Here is a 19,808-nt window from a genome sequence, read left to right as displayed (position 1 = left end):
TTACTTAAAAATTATTGATGCTTTTGAAATTTACCCTAGCAGTAGTGTGATCTCTGGATTAAGCACATTTTTTTTTCTCTAGATGATTATTCAGTTGTCACAACACCCTTCATTCAGTAGTCCTTCTCTTTCCTACTGATTAGATGTGCCCCTTTTATCATTTACTCAAGTCCTAAACTTTCTAATTTGTCATTAGATATTTTTCTCTACTTATGTACCGTGGTGAAACAGATACTTCTCTTCTTTCTTATTCCATGTCAATTTTTTCTTGGCTGTTACTGACAGCCTATTTTTCATCAGGATATTAAAATGACCTTGTTGGGGCACCTGGGTGGCGCAGTCGGTTAAGCGTCCGACTTCAGCCAGGTCACGATCTCGCGGTCCGTGAGTTCGAGCCCCGCGTCAGGCTCTGGGCTGATGGCTCAGAGCCTGGAGCCTGTTTCCGATTCTGTGTCTCCCTCTCTCTCTGCCCCTCCCCCGTTCATGCTCTGTCTCTCTCTGTCCCAAAAATAAATAAACGTTGAAAAAAAAAATAAAATAAAATAAAATGACCTTGTTTATGATTTAGGAAAAATTGGCATCTTTATATATTCATCTTCCAATTCAAGAATATAATAGACCATTTGTTGTTGTTCAAGTCATTTTTATGTCTCTCAGGAGCATTTTTCTGAGGTTTACTTTAGAAAGATCTTATATGTTTCTTTATATTAATTTTATTCCTATTTTATCTTTTTATGGTTGTTTCAAATGCAGTATATCTTCTAACTGGTTGTATTTACATATATGAATGCCATCAATTTTTTTGTATTAATTTTGTACCCTATCCCTATTGAATTTTATTTTTAAAGAATGTTTTTAAGAGAAATCTGTTAAATTTTCCAGGTACAAAGTGATCATTTTACCTTTCCAATTTGTTAACCAGGTATTTCTGTCTCTTACCTAATTGTGTTGGCCAGTACTTTGAGGATGGTGTGGTAGATAAAGTGAAAATATTGGACATTCTTGAAAATTTCTGACTTTAGCTAGGCATGCTTTTAGTGTTCTCCTAGTAAATATGATTCTGGGTTTTTGAGACAGATATATTTTATCATGTTAAGGAAGTACTTATTTATTTTATTTTGGGGAGTTTTATGAAGGATGGGCATTATTGTGTGTCAAATGCATTTTTTAGGATGTATGAAGATAACCAAACAAATTTTATGAGTGACATTAATAGATATCTCCTAATGGTGAACTGTTCCTGTATTCTTGGAATAAGCTCCTCTTTATCATAGTAGAAGTGTTTATGTATGTATATATACATATATTTTTTTAAAACTGAGCTACTGGATTATTTTGCTAATATGTGTTTAGAATTTTTGCACAGAAATGAGAAAAGATGAAATATGGCCTTTTGTAGCAACATGGATGGAACTGGAGAGTGTTATGTAAGTGAAATAAGTCAAACAGAGAAAGACAGATACCATATGTTTTCATTCTTATGTGGATCCTGAGCAACTCAACAGAAAACCATGGGGGAGGGGAAGGGGGAAAAAAAAGAGAGGGAGGGAGGCAAATCATAAGAGATTCTTAAAAACTGATAATAAACTGGGGGTGGATGGGGGGTGGGAGGGAGGAGAAAGTGGGTGATGGGCATTGAGGAGGGCACCTGTTGGGATGAGCACTGGGTGTTGTATGGAAACCAATTTGACAATAAATTTCATATTAAAAAAAAGAATTTTTGCACAGAAATACATAAGATTGCCCACTGATTTCATTTCAGACACAATCTTTCTTAGTTTTAAATATTACTAATGTTGGGATGCCTTAATGGCTCAGTTGGTTAAGCGTCCCACTCTTGATTTCGGCTCAGGTCATGATCTCACAGTTCATGAGTTCAAGCCTCATGGCAAGCCTCGCAGTGCAGAGCCTGCTTGGGATTCTCTCTCTTTCATTCTCTCTCTGCCCCTCCCATGTGTGCTCTCTCCCTCTCTCTCAAAAGAAATAAACCTAAAAAAATAAAAAACATTTTAAAATAATAATAATAATGATAATAATAATAAATATTACTATATTTATTTCAAAATAGAACTAGGAAGCATCCTTCTTTTCTATGGTCAATAACAGTTTAAATACCATTGGAAATATCTATTTTTTAGAGATCAATAAAAAATTCCCCTGTGAACTGCTCCTTCTGTTACTTTTTCAGGGATAACTGACAAATTTTCTATTTATTCTATGATAATTATTTTGTTTAGATTTTCTATTTCTTCTGGTATCAGGTTTTGTAAATTTTTCCAGAAAATTATTGATCTTAATTAGAGACGTTAAAAAGTAGTAACTACTCTTTAAGGGACAGGAGTAGATGCCTTTTTTAAGCCATTTCAACAGATATTAATGACCCTTCCATTACTGTGGCAATGCTAAAATAACTGCCAAAGTTAGAATTCCTCCTTTAAAAAAAAAAAATATATATATATACACATATATACATATATATATGTGTGTATATATATATGTATATATATATGTGTGTGTATATATATATATATATATATATATATAATTTGAGAGATAGAGGGCATGTGAGCAGGGGAGAGGGGCAGAGGGAGAGAGAGAATCTTAAGCAGGCTCCACACTCAGTGCAGAGCCCAACGAGGGGCTCAATCCCATGACCCTGGGTTCATACCTGAAATCAAGAGCTGAATGTTCAACCAACTGAGCCACCCAGGTGTCCCTAGAATTCCTTCTTATAGAGTATTTAACCTTCTAAAAGGTAAGTGACAAGGCTTTCCTGACTGGTTAGGACAAAGGTGAGAAAATGAGACCAGTCTTTACCTAGACAGACACAAAACTCTCATTTCCTTGCTCTCTTCCTCAAAGGGCCATTGCACTTGACCCTGTTAGCATCCTTTATTTTTACCTTATTATCAGTAAGAACAACCACATCTATGGGGCTAGTTCTATCATCCCCATTTGTCTCACACTGAATCTGTGATTTTTGTCTTTCTAAATATGTGCTTCTCAGAGGTGGGTGTGGTAGGCAGAACTCTAAGATAGTCCCTGAGATTCCCACCCCCTGGGGTAATGCCCCATTTAATCCCCCTCCCTTGAGTGTGGGCGGGACCATGAATGGGATGTAGGTTACATTATATGGCAAAGATGAAATTTCTGCAGGTGTATTTAACATTCCAAATCAGTTGATTTTGAGTTATTCAAAAGGGAGACTATTCTGGGTGAGGCTGACCTAATGAAGTAAAAGCCCTTGCAAAAGAGATGGGGCCTTCCCTGAGGTCAGAGAGGATCTCTTGTGAGGCTTAAAGAAGAAAACCACCATGCTGAACTATGGAAAGGGTCAGATAGCAGAAGACTGCAGGTGGCCTCTAGGTCCTGAAGCAGCTTCTGGTAAACAGCCAGTAAGAAGCCAGAGGCATTAGTAAACAACCGCAAAGCAAAGCAAAGCAAAGCAAAGCAAGACAAAACAAAACAAAACAAAACAACCTCAAAAAATGACTTCTGCCAACAACCTAAATAAATGAGCTTAGAAGTAGAGACTCCAGATGACAATACAGGCCAGCTCTCATCTTGATTTTAGCCTTGAGACCCTGAGATCCAGCAAAGCTGTGCCCACATTTCTGACCCACAGAAAATGAAATAATAAAGGTGTGTTGTTTTAAGCCACTAAATTTGTGGTAATTTGTCACACAACAAGAGAAAATTGGTAAAATGATCAACAGAACCTTGGCCTGAAAATCACCAGAACCTGGATTTAAAATGAAGGTTCTAGGGACACCTCGGCGGCTCAGTTGGTTGAGCGTCCAGCTTCGGCTCAGGTCATGATCTCACGGTTTGTGAGTTTGAGACCCGCGTCGGACTCTGTGCTGACAACTTGGAGCCTGCTTCAGATTTTGTGTCTCCCTCTCTCTCTGCCCGTCCCCCACTTGTGCTGTGTGTGTCTCTCTCTCTCAAAAATAAATAAAATGTAAATAAATAAAATAAAATAAAATAAAATAAAATAAAGGTTCTAGGGGCACCTGGGTGGCTCAGTTGGTTGAGCATCTGACTCTTGGTTTCAGCTCAGGTCAGGTCATGAGTTTGAGCCCCACATCAAAATAAATAAATAAACTTAAAAAAAAGCTGTGCCCACAGCTTTTTTTTTTTTTTTTAAATAAAATGCAGTTAATAGAACTCTGTCCCAAATCTACTGAATTACAATCTCCCTTCAAAATGGTCCAGGAGCCTGAAATTTTACAGACACCCAAATTAATTCTGATGCACATTAAGACTTCAGAATGAACTTGCCATGCAGATAATTGCTTAGACAATTTTTGACAAAGCATCTGATACTATTCAGAAGTTGAGATTTGGAGACAGTTCTTTTTAAAGTTAAAATATCAAAAGAACCTATTCATGAAATTAACTAATTACCAAAGAAAATTAACAGAGCTCTTTTGGTTAGAAAGCCAAACTATTCATCATTTGAATAGAAAGCCAAACCATTCATTTGGTTTGCTGATGTTGTACAATATGGTGTAACCGTAATTTACTACAGAATGCTATTATCTGTCAAAATGATAGCTAGTTGCAAATAACTCTCTAGTGGTACATTATATTCTGTTTCTCCTAGTACCCAAGGACATGTAACTTATATGCTAATAGGAAAACTTCTGAAAAATTGATAAAAAGGCAAAAAGGTAGAATATATGTCATTTTGATGCCTTCTTCAGAATAGCTAAGATGGGTGGGATATTTTTCTAGTTCTACACTGGGAAATAGAGTTTCTTTCAAACAAAATTAATTCACTAACACTAGTTAAGGCAGCAGAAGCAGTCAGGAATATCTTAAAACTTCACAGAAGTCTATTCATGAATTTGTCAAAGATCTGAACCAAACATTTCTTTGACTTTTTTCAGGAACCTCAGAATGGGTTTTGGCCTTCCTGAATCTAGTGAACAAAATGGATTTCCAGTGGTAGAAACTTTGATTAAAAATAAAACTCCATGCCTTGTGTTCTTGAATAAACCCTCGTCACACTGGCCATGACAATGTCCACATTGTCTCTGATATTTTTCTTTTTCTTCTTCTTCTTTTTTTTTTTTAGATTTCTATCACTTTTCAGAAGTGCTTTACATCTATGACATCTGGTTTGTAACTTCAATTCATCCTTCCAAAGTAATATTTGATTCCCACTGAGTAACAGAAACTTGCAAGGTGTTTTCTTCTCTTTGTTCCTGATGATTTTCATGTCAAAGACAAGGTACTTCTCCCACAGCGAAGGTACCTCTAAAACTTCCTCATCCTAGCCACGATCTCTTCGCTGCTTAGAGAATTTGTCCCATCAATTTTTTATATTCATATTTCCAAAGCTACCGGTTCAGCTATCCTTGGTTATGAAATTGGAAAGACAAAATAGCTAAAACCAAAACAAAACGAGGAATAGTAAACGGGACTAGGTATCCGTACCATATATGATTCTGTGACCTCTATTTCCCCGATAGTGAATTTATCCAATTTGGTTGTAATTGCTTATTTGTCTGTCTCTTTGTGTGCAAAGACTGTATTTAATGCAGTTATATTCCCCAGAACCAACCCTGCAGTATGACACATAATAGGTAAAAATATGTGTCGAATGACTGAAAGAATGTCATCTAACTTCTTTGTGCCTCATTTTTCTTAATGAAAGTGCATGGGTACGAGCTGTACAAGAAGTCAATTCTGGGGTGCCTCCTAGGAACTTGGAGATAAGGAAAATAAGATTGTCCTCTGAGAGTTAGCCTATAAAATCAACTCATGACCACCGCAGAAGCATTATCTTCAGCAATCATTCCCAGGTCAAAGCCTATTAAATGTTAAAAGTGCTGAGCCATCAAGCTATCCCTAAAATGGGGAAGAAGGCCTTTCAAGCTGTGTTGGCAAAGGAATCTGCTTTAAGACCTACCAAGCAAGCCTTGGCCGTGATTTGACTCCCAGCATGGTTTTGTCTGAGGAGAGAGGGCACACGTATTAGCTGTCGGAAGTGTTTGGGTCCGTATTTTCTCTCAGTTGTAATACTCATTGTGAATCAATACGTTGGCCTTCTTATAAACCTGTTTTGTGAGCTGGATTACATAATGGATCTTTTTTGGTGAGCCACCACTGCAGGAGGCTGAGCCTTCAGGCCTGAAGAAAGGCTCTGGACCAGGTAAAGTCACCAACGTGAGGCACCTGGGTTGCCTTGTGGGTGGAGCAGCCATGCAGCCTCAGCTGGCAGTGGGTACTCACACCTGAACTTCCTCGTGACTTCATCAAAGCCAGTGTGGTTGCCTTGACGCTAAAAGGAAGAAACTCAAGGTAAGGGTAAAGGAGGTAATAACGATGTATTCTGATGTACTTTGGAAAATAGAAAGCACTACCAAGTGCAAAGCAGAATATTTTTACAAGCCCCCTTGAGAGGGCTTGGAATTTAATAGGACCACATTTTGCTCAGCAGGGATGGGCTACGGATGGCTAACCCTGGAAATGGTGACGTCGGGGCTTCCTTCCCCTCCTTGTACTTTGGGAGATTCGGACATGACTCCGCGGAGACAATGGCAATAATGTCTAAACTGTTATCCACAAAGTACTTGCTTTCCTTATAGGAGCTTCTCCAGAAATGAAGGAATGCAAGTTAATCTTCACAGATCACTGTAGTCAAGATGGATGCGGAAGTTCTCCAATGGTTTGGTGATTCTTATTCAGTTCTCTAATCTGGCTCTGAGAAAACCTTCCAGTCTTATTTCTTCTTATTGACCTAGGAATGCAGAACTTCAGCACCGCTATGCACCCTTCTGACCTTTCCATCACATAAAAACATTGGCACTTTTGCACAAGCCCAAGATAGCTAGTTGCTTTTTAGGGCTAATAGAACCAATTATGGTAGCTTAAAATAGATTTCCATTATTCAAGGAGCCAACTCTCTACTGTGTTCAAATCTCCATCTGTTATTGTTAACAGTGATCCTAAAACCACTCAGCTGTTCCAAATCTGGCCAGTGTGAAAATCAAATGAGGACGGGGAAAATACATGACTGCAAAATTACCTAGAATTAACAACTGAAGAGAACAGACAGCTGCCAGTACTCTGAGCCATTGTCTCACTTGCCAGTTTGTTCACACTCCAAGGAATGAAACTGATGAAGTGTTTAAAAGTTATAATTTAGGGGGAAAAAGGTTTTGAAAGGTCTTTGTAAGACAGCTGCAGCCATTCTTTCAACATCGCCAATGTAGAATTGTATTTATTTAACAAATATGTATTGGGTACCTACAGTGTGTCCTCATAAGCACTATGCTGTAAGCTGGGGATGCTGTGATGAATATTATCAGGTCGAGTCCCTGACCTCAGGGAGCTAACTGGCTCATGGGAGCCACATCACTCAAACAATAACACAAATATATAAAATAACAATAGTGATCATTGCCACAAAGCAAGATTTGTGGCGTTACGAGGATGTGTGATATAGGGAATTGCCCTGGTCTACAAGGTCCAATATGACTTCCTTGGGGAAGTGTTAGCTGAGCCAAGATGGGAAGGGCCAGTGGGAGGAGATGAGGTCTGCAGGGAGTGGCTAGTTCAGGCAGGGAAAGTTTGTGCGAAGATGGAGATGTTTATCTGCATGTGTTTTATCTTCAGTTCTTCCAGGCCTAGCACAAAAGGCTATCACATAAAGGCATTCAATGGATGAATAGATAAATCATCCTATTCTGCCTATAGATTCCTCACACTTAAGAAATTCTTCCTGCATGTAGAGTCATCTTCTGCATTCTGATCTATTCTGTAACCCACCAGATGGCTGCAACCTTTACTGTTTTATGAACCCAAACCCGTAGTTCAGGAGTCGTAAATGCTACAGTTAAGCAAGTAAAAATTAAATTTCCATGTTACTTTGCTTGGTTGTTGGACATCTGGCACGAGTAATTTATCTTCTTTTCTGCTGGAAATCGAAAGCTGCTTAGTCTTTATTATGCTGGCCATAAACATGTTGCAAATTGTAATTTTACATTGCCATTCGTTTTATTTGGGGGTAATACAAATTACTGGGTCATCCACTTACTTTTGGCATTTAGTAATTCTCTTTCACAGTAAAATTCCATTTTCTTTCCTTCATGGTCCCTAAGAACCCACTCATATTAACTGCAAAAAACATATCACTAACGCTGAAATGTTACTTTGAGGGAGACTCACACTGTCACACACAAGCTCCTACAACCTTATACAGGGTAGAGAAAATGTTTCATCTCGGTCTCCAGTGTTAAATATAAAAACGCAAGGAGAGTTGTGATCTGTGGCTTGACCCAGCAGGAGTCAAATCCTCACTTCACCATAGTCAGTAAGCTGTGAGCCAAAAAGCCCGCTGGACAAAATTGAGTTTGAACCCTCACTCTGCTAGGAACTGCCTGTAAGTCAGTTACATAAACTCTCTTAATTTCAGTTTTTCTCATCAGGAAAAAAAGCGACATTGTTGTGAAATGAAATACAATGATGTCTGTGAAAGTTGCCTGATAAATGTTTATAGTTCAATCGGGTTTCCCTTCTCCTAAGGGACCGAGGGGTAGAATTTCCTTAACTGTGCTGTCAGCTCTGTGACAGCAGAGACTGCTGGTCTGTGCCCCTGTCCCATCAATGCTTAGCATAACACATGCCCCTTAGTCGGTATTCAGTAGATTTAGGGTGAATATTTGAAGGTGAAGAATTTCAAGTTTTAAAGATTCCTCCATATTCTTTTTTTTTTTTTTAATGTTTATTTATTTATTTGGCAGGGGGAGAGAATCCCAAGCAGGCTCTGTACTGTCAGCTCAGCATCAGACACAGGGTCAATCCCACGAACCATGAGATCATGACCTGAGCCGGATTGGACCCTCAACTGACTGAGCCACCCAGGTACCCCAAGATTTCACCATTTTCGATGGTCACAGAGGGGGAGATGACATAGGCCACCTCACTGGCCTATGCAGCAGGAGTGAGTAGAAGCTCTAGTCCTAGAAACCTGGTGTCATAGATATTTAGTTATCGGCTATCCAACATGTGGACATCTCAGGGGTGCTCTCAAAGACGCAGGAGGCCAGAGGGCAGATATTGCTGCCTCCTGGCTCCAGGGTACCAATCTGTGGCTTGCGTTCATTCAACCAGATAACCCTCCTTGGGGCTTTGAATTCTGGACAGTGATACAAAGCTGAAATGGTCAAAGGGTAGCTCTGGAAGCTTGGAGGGAGTGTTCAGTGGTAGTGATCCGATCAGAGACATGCTCACCAGGCCACTCCCACTGTGACTTTGGCTGTATTTTTCTCTGCCTGGCCTCCCTTAACTCTTGTCTATTTTGCAACCTCTGAGTGCCTAACACATCCGTTGTTTCTAGGGGTTACCTACTGGTTTTCCAATATGTTTCCTTTCTGGCAACCCAGCCAAGTTGATTGCTATTGTTTGCCTCTGATGATTCAGGTCCTAGGCCACTGCTCCTGCCCCTGACTTTGGTCTCCCGACAGTGATCAACCCTTTAAACACTATTTTAGGGACACATTTCAAAGTTGCTTTTGCATAGTTCTCAAAATTTCTTCTTGAAAAAGGTCAATGTATTTCATTATTCCTTGATATCCTTAGCAATGCTGCAGAATGAGTTATATGTTCTTTAATGAAGTAGAATTATGTGCCCTCTGATCACTCTCACTTTGTCTTCACCTTTCCCAAACCCCAAGATTCATTTCTTGCTCATCTGCTCTTTCTACTTCATACTCATTTCCCCTCAGGGTTTCTGTGATTTAATAAGCTTTTATTGTGCACAAACTACGTGCCAGATATTATGTCAGGGACAAGGATCCGAAGCTGAATAAGAGAGTCATCACCTGTGTGAAGATAACAATCCACTGAATAACATGGAAAGTAGATTGATGTCAAGACAGGCAACCTGAGCCATCCCGTTTCTCAAAGCCAGGAAGAAAATATTAGAGACACATAAAAGCTTAGGATTTGATTCTGTGTGCCATCGCTTTCTACAGCAATGAGATATGCTTACTCTCCCAGTGTTTGCTCCAGAGCGGGTCGGGCACTGTGCAATGCCAGGGGCTGGATACTCTCTCTGTTTCTCTCTCATCCTTTTGAGGGTGTGAGCCTATCTATATCTGTGTGTACATGTGTAACAACGCTTACTTTGTACTACGTGAACAACTGGAGAGGCATTCACGACAGCAAGCCGCTCTGCCAAATGTGACTGTAGTCACTGCTCCCTTTGAATAATCTGTTTTTTTTTTTTTTTACTCATGTTACTGCTTCTCCAGAGAACCACGCTGGCACATTTTTTCCTTGCATTCTCACTGCTGCCTATAATCCATCACTACAAAGAGAGGCCTTAAAAACGGCACTCAAGGGAGACATTATTTCCTTTCCATTTCTCTCTCAGAAAGAGCAACTTATAATAGGAGAGGAAAAATTGCATTTAGGCTAAAGGATTATAAATAACAAGAAGGAATCTGCTTCTCCTCCCCCCCTCCCCCAGCCCTTAAGTTGCTAAGCCTCAAAAGGACTGTTGATTTTTTTTTTTTAAAAAGGCCTTCACCCCCTGGCTCGCTCTAAGCATTAATATTATATACCTGGTCATAAAGCTAGAGGATTTTTAATGAGAGCTATTAAAGGGAACGGATGCCTGAGACAGTTTCCTCTGGTGAATGAAAATCAAAGGCTCATAAATACAACTTGTGAGGTTAGTCTTGTGGTTAGCTAGTACTTTAAATTTGTGATTCCCCTGATTATATGAGTTGGCAGGGGGACTATTGACTTTTTCTCAGACAAACCTGCACGGGTCAAAATTATGACTTGAAAAGAGTGGGAACCAGGATTCCTAAGGCCCCTGACAAGCTCCGCAGAACTGGGTTAAAACATTCCTGGTATATGAACGTCAGGCCTGGGAACCGCCTAAGAGGAAGAACAGGGGAAATACCATTTCCTCCCTATAAAAATGAATTTTGGCATCTGAAACAACCTTGTGATTTTAATTTCATTAATCCAACAAAATTGTCACTGACCACACAAACCACACTGACCCACATTTGGTTAGTATCAAATGATCACTAAGCTAACTGCTTATTATTAGCCATAGGTTAGTATTTTACTGCTCACACCGAGAAGAGAAAGTCTGCATTTTTTTGTTTAATTGAGTTCTTTGGGTGCATTCATTCCAGGTTTCCCTCAAGCTAGGGGTCCAAGTACATGCTAATCTAAGTAGATAAAAGTCTCGGGAGCACAGCTCCCAGAAAATGCTGGGCACAGATCTGCATGTGGCTGCGATGCAGTTGCAGCAGGGGCCTGAGGCTTTGTTCAGTTTCCTTTCATTTTTCAAAACCGTTTATACACCAGACTTGAAGCTTCCCCTTATCTGACTTCTCACAAAGTAGGAGGCAGCCGGCTCACTGGCTAATACGCCAGGAGCTGTAGAAATATCACTCATGATTCTGTGGTTTTCCAAGAGTCGAGGACAGGACGTCTCCCTGATGAAGGAGAGGACTTTGCTCATCTCACATTCTCCCTCTCTATCTTTTTAATATGACTTGACAGCTTGAATTCAGAAGGAGGCTTCACAATTAGGAGATCGAACCACAGCGTCTGTGCTAACAGCTCCCTTAGCCGCTCTAATTAGGGTTCCCTTATTCCATTTCTGTTTCTCGGGAGAGGACAGGGGACTTTTTAATTGGGGCTATTAGAAGTTCTCTTTACACAATGACACCCTTTGCTAAGTGAAAGCCCTAGCAAAAGCCATGCCCACTCTGCAATTACTCCTTGCAATTCTGAGGAATAATAGTATCTTGTCTCATTTAAAAATAAATCTGAAGCTGATTCCTTATTGCTTTCTCTCCTCTGCCTACTCACATGAATTTCTTCTTGCCAATTAGGCAAACTTTCCATTATTTAAGGAGCTAGTTTTGATCATGAGTGTCCCCTGATAGTAAGACATATTAAACTAGATTTCATTTGCCCACAGCTCCTTTTTTCCAGATACAAGGCCAATCTAAATGAGCTCAGATCATTCGATCTTGGGTCTACAGTGGAATGGTGAAGCACTGGGATTTTCAAAGCCATGCTCTGTCTGCACATCATAGAACTCACCTGAAATGACCCGCACGTTCAGTGTTCGCAGTTTCTCAGAATCCTTTCCTTTTAAGAGAACAAATGTGCGTTCGTATTTATGACCTATTCCAAGAACAGAAATTAAATATTTAAGTGATAAACAACCACATTCTTAATATATATTCCCCATGTTGACTCAAAGGATTACCAAGGAAAATGGGCCATTCACAACAGGGTCGGGAGCCACGAGACATTAAGAGATTTCCTTATTAAGTTCTTTTCCATGAGCAAATACAGGTTCTTTCTGAAGCAAGCAGTTTCTCCACTATCATAAATGCCATCATGCCGTCTCCTCTAAGGAAGAGCACCAGCTGTCGTGTATAGGATGTTATTATTCCTTACATTATTATATATACATAGATATGTACAGAATATTTAATGCATATTGACTTTTTAATGTCTATTTATTTTGAGAGAGAGAGAGAGAGCACAGAGAGAGAAGGAAACAGAGAGAATCCCGAACAGGCCCCATGTCATCAGTGCAGAGCCCGACATGGGGCTTGAACTCAGGAACCATGAGATTATGACCTGCGCCGAAATCCAGAGCCAGACGTTGGACTGAGCCACCCAGGCGCCCCTTTAATGCATATTTAATGCCCTAAATGGTGTGATATTTTTTCATTACTTTACATGCTTGGATTTGTAAGACAAGCCTTCAAAAGTCACTAAGCCTGTCATTTGTGTAGATGTTCATAAGATTTTCACTCCCCACTATTGGTTTCTTTCTAGACATTTTCTCTATCTAGCTACTACTATCTCTCTTTCCCGATATGCAATTATATGGAAAAGCAGATCAAGAAACTCAAAACCATGCACTATTTGCAAATAACATGTTCATTTAAAATAATATTTTTAAAACCAGAAAGACCTCTGGGGTGCCTGGTTGGCTCAGTTGGTTAAGCTTCTGACCCTCGATTTTGCCCCACGTCGTGATCTCACAATCATGAGATCAAGCCCCACATCAGGTTCCACGCTGGGCATGGAAGCCTGCTTAAGATTCTTTTTCTCCTTTTCCCTCTGCCCCTCTCTCACATGTGTGCGTGCACTCTCTCTCTCAAAAAAGAAAAAAAAAAGGGGCGCCTGGGTGGCGCAGTCGGTTAAGTGTCCGACTTCAGCCAGGTCACGATCTTGCGGTCTGTGAGTTCTAGCCCCGCGTCGGGCTCTGGGCTGATGGCTCAGAGCCTGGAGCCTGTTTCCGATTCTGTGTCTCCCTCTCTCTCTGCCCCTCCCCCGTTCATGCTCTGTCTCTCTCTGTCCCAAAAATAAATAAAAAACGTTGAAAAAAAAAAAAAGAAAAAAAAGAAAAAAAAAACAATAACAACTAGGAAAACTCTAGGTATTAATTCCAATATTTTATTAGCTGTATAACTTTGGAAAAACCATTTAATCTCTCTGAGGCTCAGGGTTTTCTTCATCTATAAATGAAAATAATAGTACATACCCTGTTTACATACTTTGAGAAGCTAGTAAAAAAAAAGCTTGTGAAAATGCTCTGAAAATGGTTATTCTACAAATACACAATGTTGATGATATTATTATATATTAGCCTTATATACTACAGTACCAATGGTAAGACTTGATATGAAACTGCTTTCAGAAATACCTGCAACAAATACATAGCCTAAAGAGTTAACGGTACCTTCACCCCAACCTAGGGGCAACCATTTGTTCTGCCTACTGAGATGCCCAGCACAGCCTTGCCTGGCAAAGAATTTAAGAGTGTTGGGCACCTGGGTGGCTCATTTGGTTAAGCAGCTGACTGTTGGTTTCGGCTCAGATCATTATCTCTCGGTTTGTGAGTTCAAGTGTTGGGCTCTGCACTGACAACGTGAAGCCTGCCTAGGATTCTTTCTCTCTCTCTCTCTCTTCCCTTCCTCCACTCATTCTCTCCCTCCCTCCCTCCCTCTCTCTCTCTCTCTCTCCCTCAAAATATATAAATAGACTTTAAAAGAATTAAAAAAAAGAGTCTTAGGAAATACTCCAACCATCCCAATACTACTCTCCCTTATTGAGAACTACTATGCACTAGACACTGTGATAAACTTCTTCTAGAACCTCTTTAACGCAATCCTTACCTGTGGGGTAATGGTGATTATTCTTGTTTTACAGAGGGGGAAAAGGGGACATTTAGATCTAGTAAATACCTTGCTCAAAGTCACATAACTGTTGAGTGATAGTACTAACATTCTATTCTGTCTACCTATCTCCAAAGCCTCTTCTCATAAGGATACAGTTTAGACTGTCTTTAAGTGACCATCTACTCATATTGTAAACTATTGCTTAGGCGTGATATTCAGCCAGTAAAGGCATGGACATACCCCGGAAGTGTCAGTGTATGCACAGGTACACAGTATAAGAGCCAGTATATGCATGGGTACACACCTGAAGGGTTGATATATGTGTGAGTTCACACCATTAGGGCTACCTGAGCAGTTTACAGTCAATGTCCATCCCGATAGATGGATGCCTGAGTCATACTAATTTTTTTTTTTTTTGAGAGAGAGAGAGTGTGTGTAAGTGGGTAGGGGAGGGGCCCTGGGTGAGGGGAGAGAATCCCAAGCAAGCTCCACACCCAGCACAGGGCCTGATGTGGGGCTTGAACTCACAACCATGACATCATGACCTGAGCCAAAACCAAGAATCGGCTACTTAACTGAATGAGCCACCCAGGCACCCCAAATTAAATATTTTTAATATCATCCCTATTGCCTGATTTCCAATCACACATTTTAGCTTTGCCCAGCCAAAAATCTACTGACACCCTTCTACTTATGAAAGAATGACTCACACACTCATCACCTAGAGCCACTCTGCTCAAGATCTCCAACTCTGAAATTCTTTATCCTCACTCCCTACCCTTCTACCTCTCTTCTGCATTCACTTCCACTGAGCCTCTGCTCCACCTCCAGCCCTTTTGAACTCCTGCCTAGCTTCGCCTCCCCTCTATTCTCTTGTCTGAGTAGAGAAAGATACATGAAGCTTCTTGAATGCTGACACTGTGTCTCACTTATGCTTCTTTTCCTTGGGTAACCTAGAACTGCCACTGACACACAGTGGGTGCTCAATAAATGGCAAACTGAACTTTAAAAGGAATGCACATCTAGGGGCACCCGCGTGGCTCAGTCAGTTAGGAGTCTGACTTCAGCTCAGGTCATGATCTCGCGGTTCATGAGTTCGAGCCCCATGTCGGGCTCTGTGCTGCCAGCTCAGGGCCTGGAGCCTGCTTCAGATTCTGTGTCTCCCTCTTTCTCTGCCCCTCCCCCACTAGAACTCTGTCTCTCTCTCTCAAAAATAAGCCTTAAAAAAATTTTTTTTCAAGAACGTAAATCTATAGATGAGACCCTAAATGAATTGTGCCAGACAACAGATTTACTCCTCGATACTTACTCTGCCACTTCCACACTCTTCTGTGGCTTTCAAGTATTCTGTGGATAGTGAGGATGAGCAAAAATATAAAAACGACTAGAACTAAAACGTACCAAGTGATCTTCATGGAACAAGTGAAATCTGCAAAGAAAAAAAATGCCATAAAAATACAATAAAATGATACAACAGAGAGAGGCCATATGGCGGTGTGGTTGTATTCTAGTACATATTCTAGCCTTAACTGAAAAGCTAAATATCTAACCATCACTGTTACAGGGTCATTTGCTCTCCTGACTTCTTCCTTGACATATTAAGTGGGTGTATTAAATGAAGAAATTTGACCAGGGAGCTTCCATGGGTTCATTTAGCTCCAAACTTCTAGGTTCAATTTCACTTAGAGGTTATGCCGGCAGTAGTTGCCAGGTAGTTGCTATCACTAGGCTAAAACCACAAAAAGCAGAGTCCCAGTATCAGGGCCATTTGTCATTAACAGGTGTGACCCTGGGCCAAGCAGCCAAAAATTATGTCCTCAAATTGACCAAGATGCAGTGAGCGTAAGGAAGATGGAGAAGAAAGAGAAAGACAAAGAGAAAGGGTTGGAATGAGGCATATAAGAAGAGGCCAAAGCAGATAAATAGTCAGACTCCCCTTTCTGCACAGACTTTCACTGCAATGATCAGATCAGGTGCACATATTAATTAGATAGTTACCCTAGCCTACAGAAAAAAAGCTTGTTCATTCAAATGACAATGAGGCTCATGGGAAGGATAGTTCCCAGCCAGCAACAGTTTAGCACCATCTCCTTTGGTGCCATAAAGACACTGGCCAACCGACCTGGGGATCGGTGACATAGCAGAAGGTGACCTCATCATGTCCAAGACATAGCTGTCTACTGACTTCCCAAGCCACCCTGTGGACCCTCCTCTTTGCACACAAAACACAGTACTTACTCAAGGTAGCAGGATATATAACTTGTTTATACCCTTGGATGTTTGCCCTTGTGGGGTTCAGGTTCATGATATGGGTACCCCTTTCACAGGGGCCACCCCCATGGGCAGATGTACATTATATTGTCATCCAACATTTATTTAGAGAAGAGACTGAATGGAGAAAAGATAAAAGTTGACTGGAACAGCAGCCCTCAGCAACTGCCCCCCCCCCCCCATCATCCCAAGCCCTTCAGCTGCAAACTTGCAGTCCTTGCTCAGCAAAGTAAAAGTATGCAGGTGACCGGAATGGAAGACTTACAGTGCCAGCAAGAGCCACGTTGGGCCCAATGGCCAAGGTGTCACTGGGCACCAATCAAGCTATGAAAAAAGAACCACGCATTCACCAACTTTATATAACAATAGCAGAATGTCCACAGTTGAGGCCAAGCCTGCCTGTACACCCACCAAAGCCCCAGTGCAAATGCAGAAGAATGTGTCTCCCCACATCCCATGCTGCCCACCTACCCCCCATCCCTGCAGTCATCTTGGAAAGGATCAAGGGGGAACAGAGAGGAATCTGAAAAAAGTCTGAAGAGACAAATTTACCAGATTGGACTAAATTTAGTTTCACCCTGTGGTAGATAGGGCTTTTAAGGGAGATCAAATTAGTCTCTGCACAGCAGAGTAAAATATGAATGCACTTTAAATCTTCTACACATGACAAACGGATATACTTTTTCCAGAATACAATACTACATACTTGTATACCACTGTTATCTTGCTGAGTTATGGACACAAAAAAGTTGTCAACTATGATTTCACTTTGACTAGCATTTATCGATTTTTTTCATTAACACAAAAAATTGTCTTAAAATCATACTTATGGAAGTGCTTATTTTTCCTTTATGTTTTAGAAAACATAAAAAGCAATTAGATGGATACATTGAAAGAAATATAAGTTTTTAATATTTATAATGCAAACCTCTTTATCTTTCAGATTTCATCATTGTTATGCAGTCCTTCCAAAGCCTACCTTCCAATCTCACTCCTGAACCCAAGGGAACTGACCCCTCTGTTCAGATCTTCTCTCTTACCCTATACACACATCTTGAAATACCCACTAACTTCAGAGGCTGTAGGGCCCTGCAGACTAACTCACAAGAGAAATTCCTTTGAAGCCTCATATTTTACTTTAAAAATGCATATGTATTATATAGTTGTGTTTGCTTTAAGATATATGTAATATTTTCTAAATAATTATATCTGAAAAATTAAAGCTTTTAAAGCATTCTAAGGCAATATGAAAGGCTTCCATATATCTGAAATATCAAAAAGCACAGCAACTTACTCTACCATAGCACCTGTCACACTGAATTTACTTGCTTGACCACTTTACATTCATCTATTTTTGTGTCCCTAATGTTAGCACATTGCTTGGCCTACAGTAGGCACTTATTAAATGGTTATATCATAAAATGTTCTCAAAAGTAGATTTTATGGGTGAAGTGGGGCACACTGCTTAGCAGAAAGGATCAATTCTGGCAATTCAGAATAGGGTACCTAGGAAGCTAATAAGCTTAAAAGGGAAGTAAGATATGTGTAAGTTTTATCTTTTGGACTCCTACCTTTCCCTCAGAGCCATCCAGTGACCCAGAGTACCTAACCTTCACCCTGCTTATCTCCATGCTTCGCATGAAAAATCCAATTTTATCCAGTCCTCAGTCTCAACTTTAGGAGAAAACATGTTAAGTCAATTCAAAATAAAGTTTTCACAGCCCATCACAATGTACATGAATGTTTACCTTTAAAAATAAATTTCACCCTTTAATACCTAGGTGTGGTGGTGTTACATCAAGCACAGCTAATAGGCATGTCCAAAGTTACTCTGAGGTCTTTCTAGTGCCCCTCAAATCACAACCCACAGATGCCTCCTCAGCCTCTGGGTACTGCTAGACCCCATGAAAAGCAAAAAATAAACAGATGAAAGGGCTAACATTCTTTCCAGTCATACTATTTCATCAACAAAATTCAACTATTTAACTTTTAGTGAAGTTAATGTGTTAGCCTTTATTTAAGTTTGTGTCCAATTCTCTTTCCCTCTAACTTCCTTAAATACATACTTTTGACATCCTTTTCTAGGTGCAGAGAAATGTGTGTACAATTATTCAGGTTTTCCATAATCCTACAAGTATGGTTCATAGACTTTTCCTCCTTTGGATCTTCTTCCACAATTGCTGACGTTCTGGTGCGGGTTTTAAGATTACATGTAATGTTATGTTCTTCCAAGTGGTCAACTATAGGAGCTACAGTGAAGTTAAAATGTCGACAAGGTGAATGAAAGTCATTTGCCTTCACTTCCGTTGATCCTTTCATGGTAAGAACTAGGAAGAGATTAGGAAAATGTTATTTCCAACATAGTAATACGTGGTAAGAAAGCACACACTACTCAAAACTAAATACCTTACTTCCTCTACAAACAAAGTAGAAATGAGAAGCTCCCTGCACTAAAAATAATGATTAAAGTGCTTACATATTTTAAGATTGTGAAAACCAGGTGACATTTGGGTTGAAATAGAATTGAGGCATCTCAAGGAAAATACAAACATTTCCCTGATGATTTGTGGGACAGATTATAATGCTCCAAGCGAGAAATGCCTAGTTATGCCCATTTTGAATCCCTGGTCAGCCAGAGAAGAAGGAGAAGAAGGAGGAGGAGAAGGAGGGAAAGAAGAGGAATGGGGCAGGCGGGGGGGGGGGGGGGAGGAGGGGAGGGTGGTGAAGAAAGAAAGGGAAAGAAAAGAAATAATGCAAGGAAAGAAAGAAAGAAAAATAATAAATTGATTGCTGTTGTTCTAAACCACTGAGTTTTGAGGTAAAATGTTACACAACCATAGCAACTGGAATAATTTATCAATGCACCATTTGACATTTCAAGGAGGCAGAGAAGTAGCATCTATGAGTGACCAACCCTTAAAACACTTCTTAGTTCTCTATCACCATAAAGGTATTTTCGCAACTTGCTTTCTGGTGAATTTGACCTAGAATCCTGCAATAGTTGCAGCACTACTTGAATAAGAACCCAGAAAAAGATACCTCTTTTATACTTCATCTAAAGTCAATACCAAGAAATCGCATTCCCATTCTGAAAGAATAGAAAAAATGCCAATATGGAGAGATACAGGCAGCAATCTCACTGAATAGGTATAAATAATAAATCTGATGCTTGGGCCTGAGGCCACTAGTGTATTTTATGACTACAAGTGAATTATTTAATTTCTCAATGATACAAGTTGATTTGATTTAATTAAATAATATATATTCATTCTCAAAATAGATGTGAGATTCAGTTAAACATTACACATAATACAGTTATTCTTTTATTTTTTCATTCTTTAAACAAATATT

General features: G+C 40.0%; 1 protein-coding gene across 3 annotated transcripts in view; it reads right to left on the bottom strand.

Annotated features, from left to right (window-relative positions):
• Nucleotides 1-19,808, bottom strand: part of TMEM156 (transmembrane protein 156) — a 55,949-nt gene that overhangs the window by 9,115 nt on the left and 27,026 nt on the right. The window contains exons 3-6 of one of the 3 annotated variants that reach the window (XM_047855735.1): nucleotides 18,524-18,784; nucleotides 15,496-15,615; nucleotides 12,088-12,171; nucleotides 5,918-5,960 (exon numbers count right to left, since the gene is read on the bottom strand). In XM_047855735.1, coding sequence (XP_047711691.1) covers nucleotides 5,918-5,960; nucleotides 12,088-12,171; nucleotides 15,496-15,615; nucleotides 18,524-18,784 — 508 coding nt within the window. The remainder of the gene's footprint in view (nucleotides 1-5,917; nucleotides 5,961-12,087; nucleotides 12,172-15,495; nucleotides 15,616-18,523; nucleotides 18,785-19,808) is intronic. The other 2 variants (XM_047855733.1, XM_047855734.1) reach the window with 2 other exon arrangements.

The sequence above is a fragment of the Prionailurus viverrinus genome, chromosome B1, assembly GCF_022837055.1.
Source record: "Prionailurus viverrinus isolate Anna chromosome B1, UM_Priviv_1.0, whole genome shotgun sequence".
NCBI lineage: Eukaryota > Metazoa > Chordata > Mammalia > Carnivora > Felidae > Prionailurus > Prionailurus viverrinus.
This window is presented reverse-complemented; position numbering and strand designations above follow the sequence as displayed.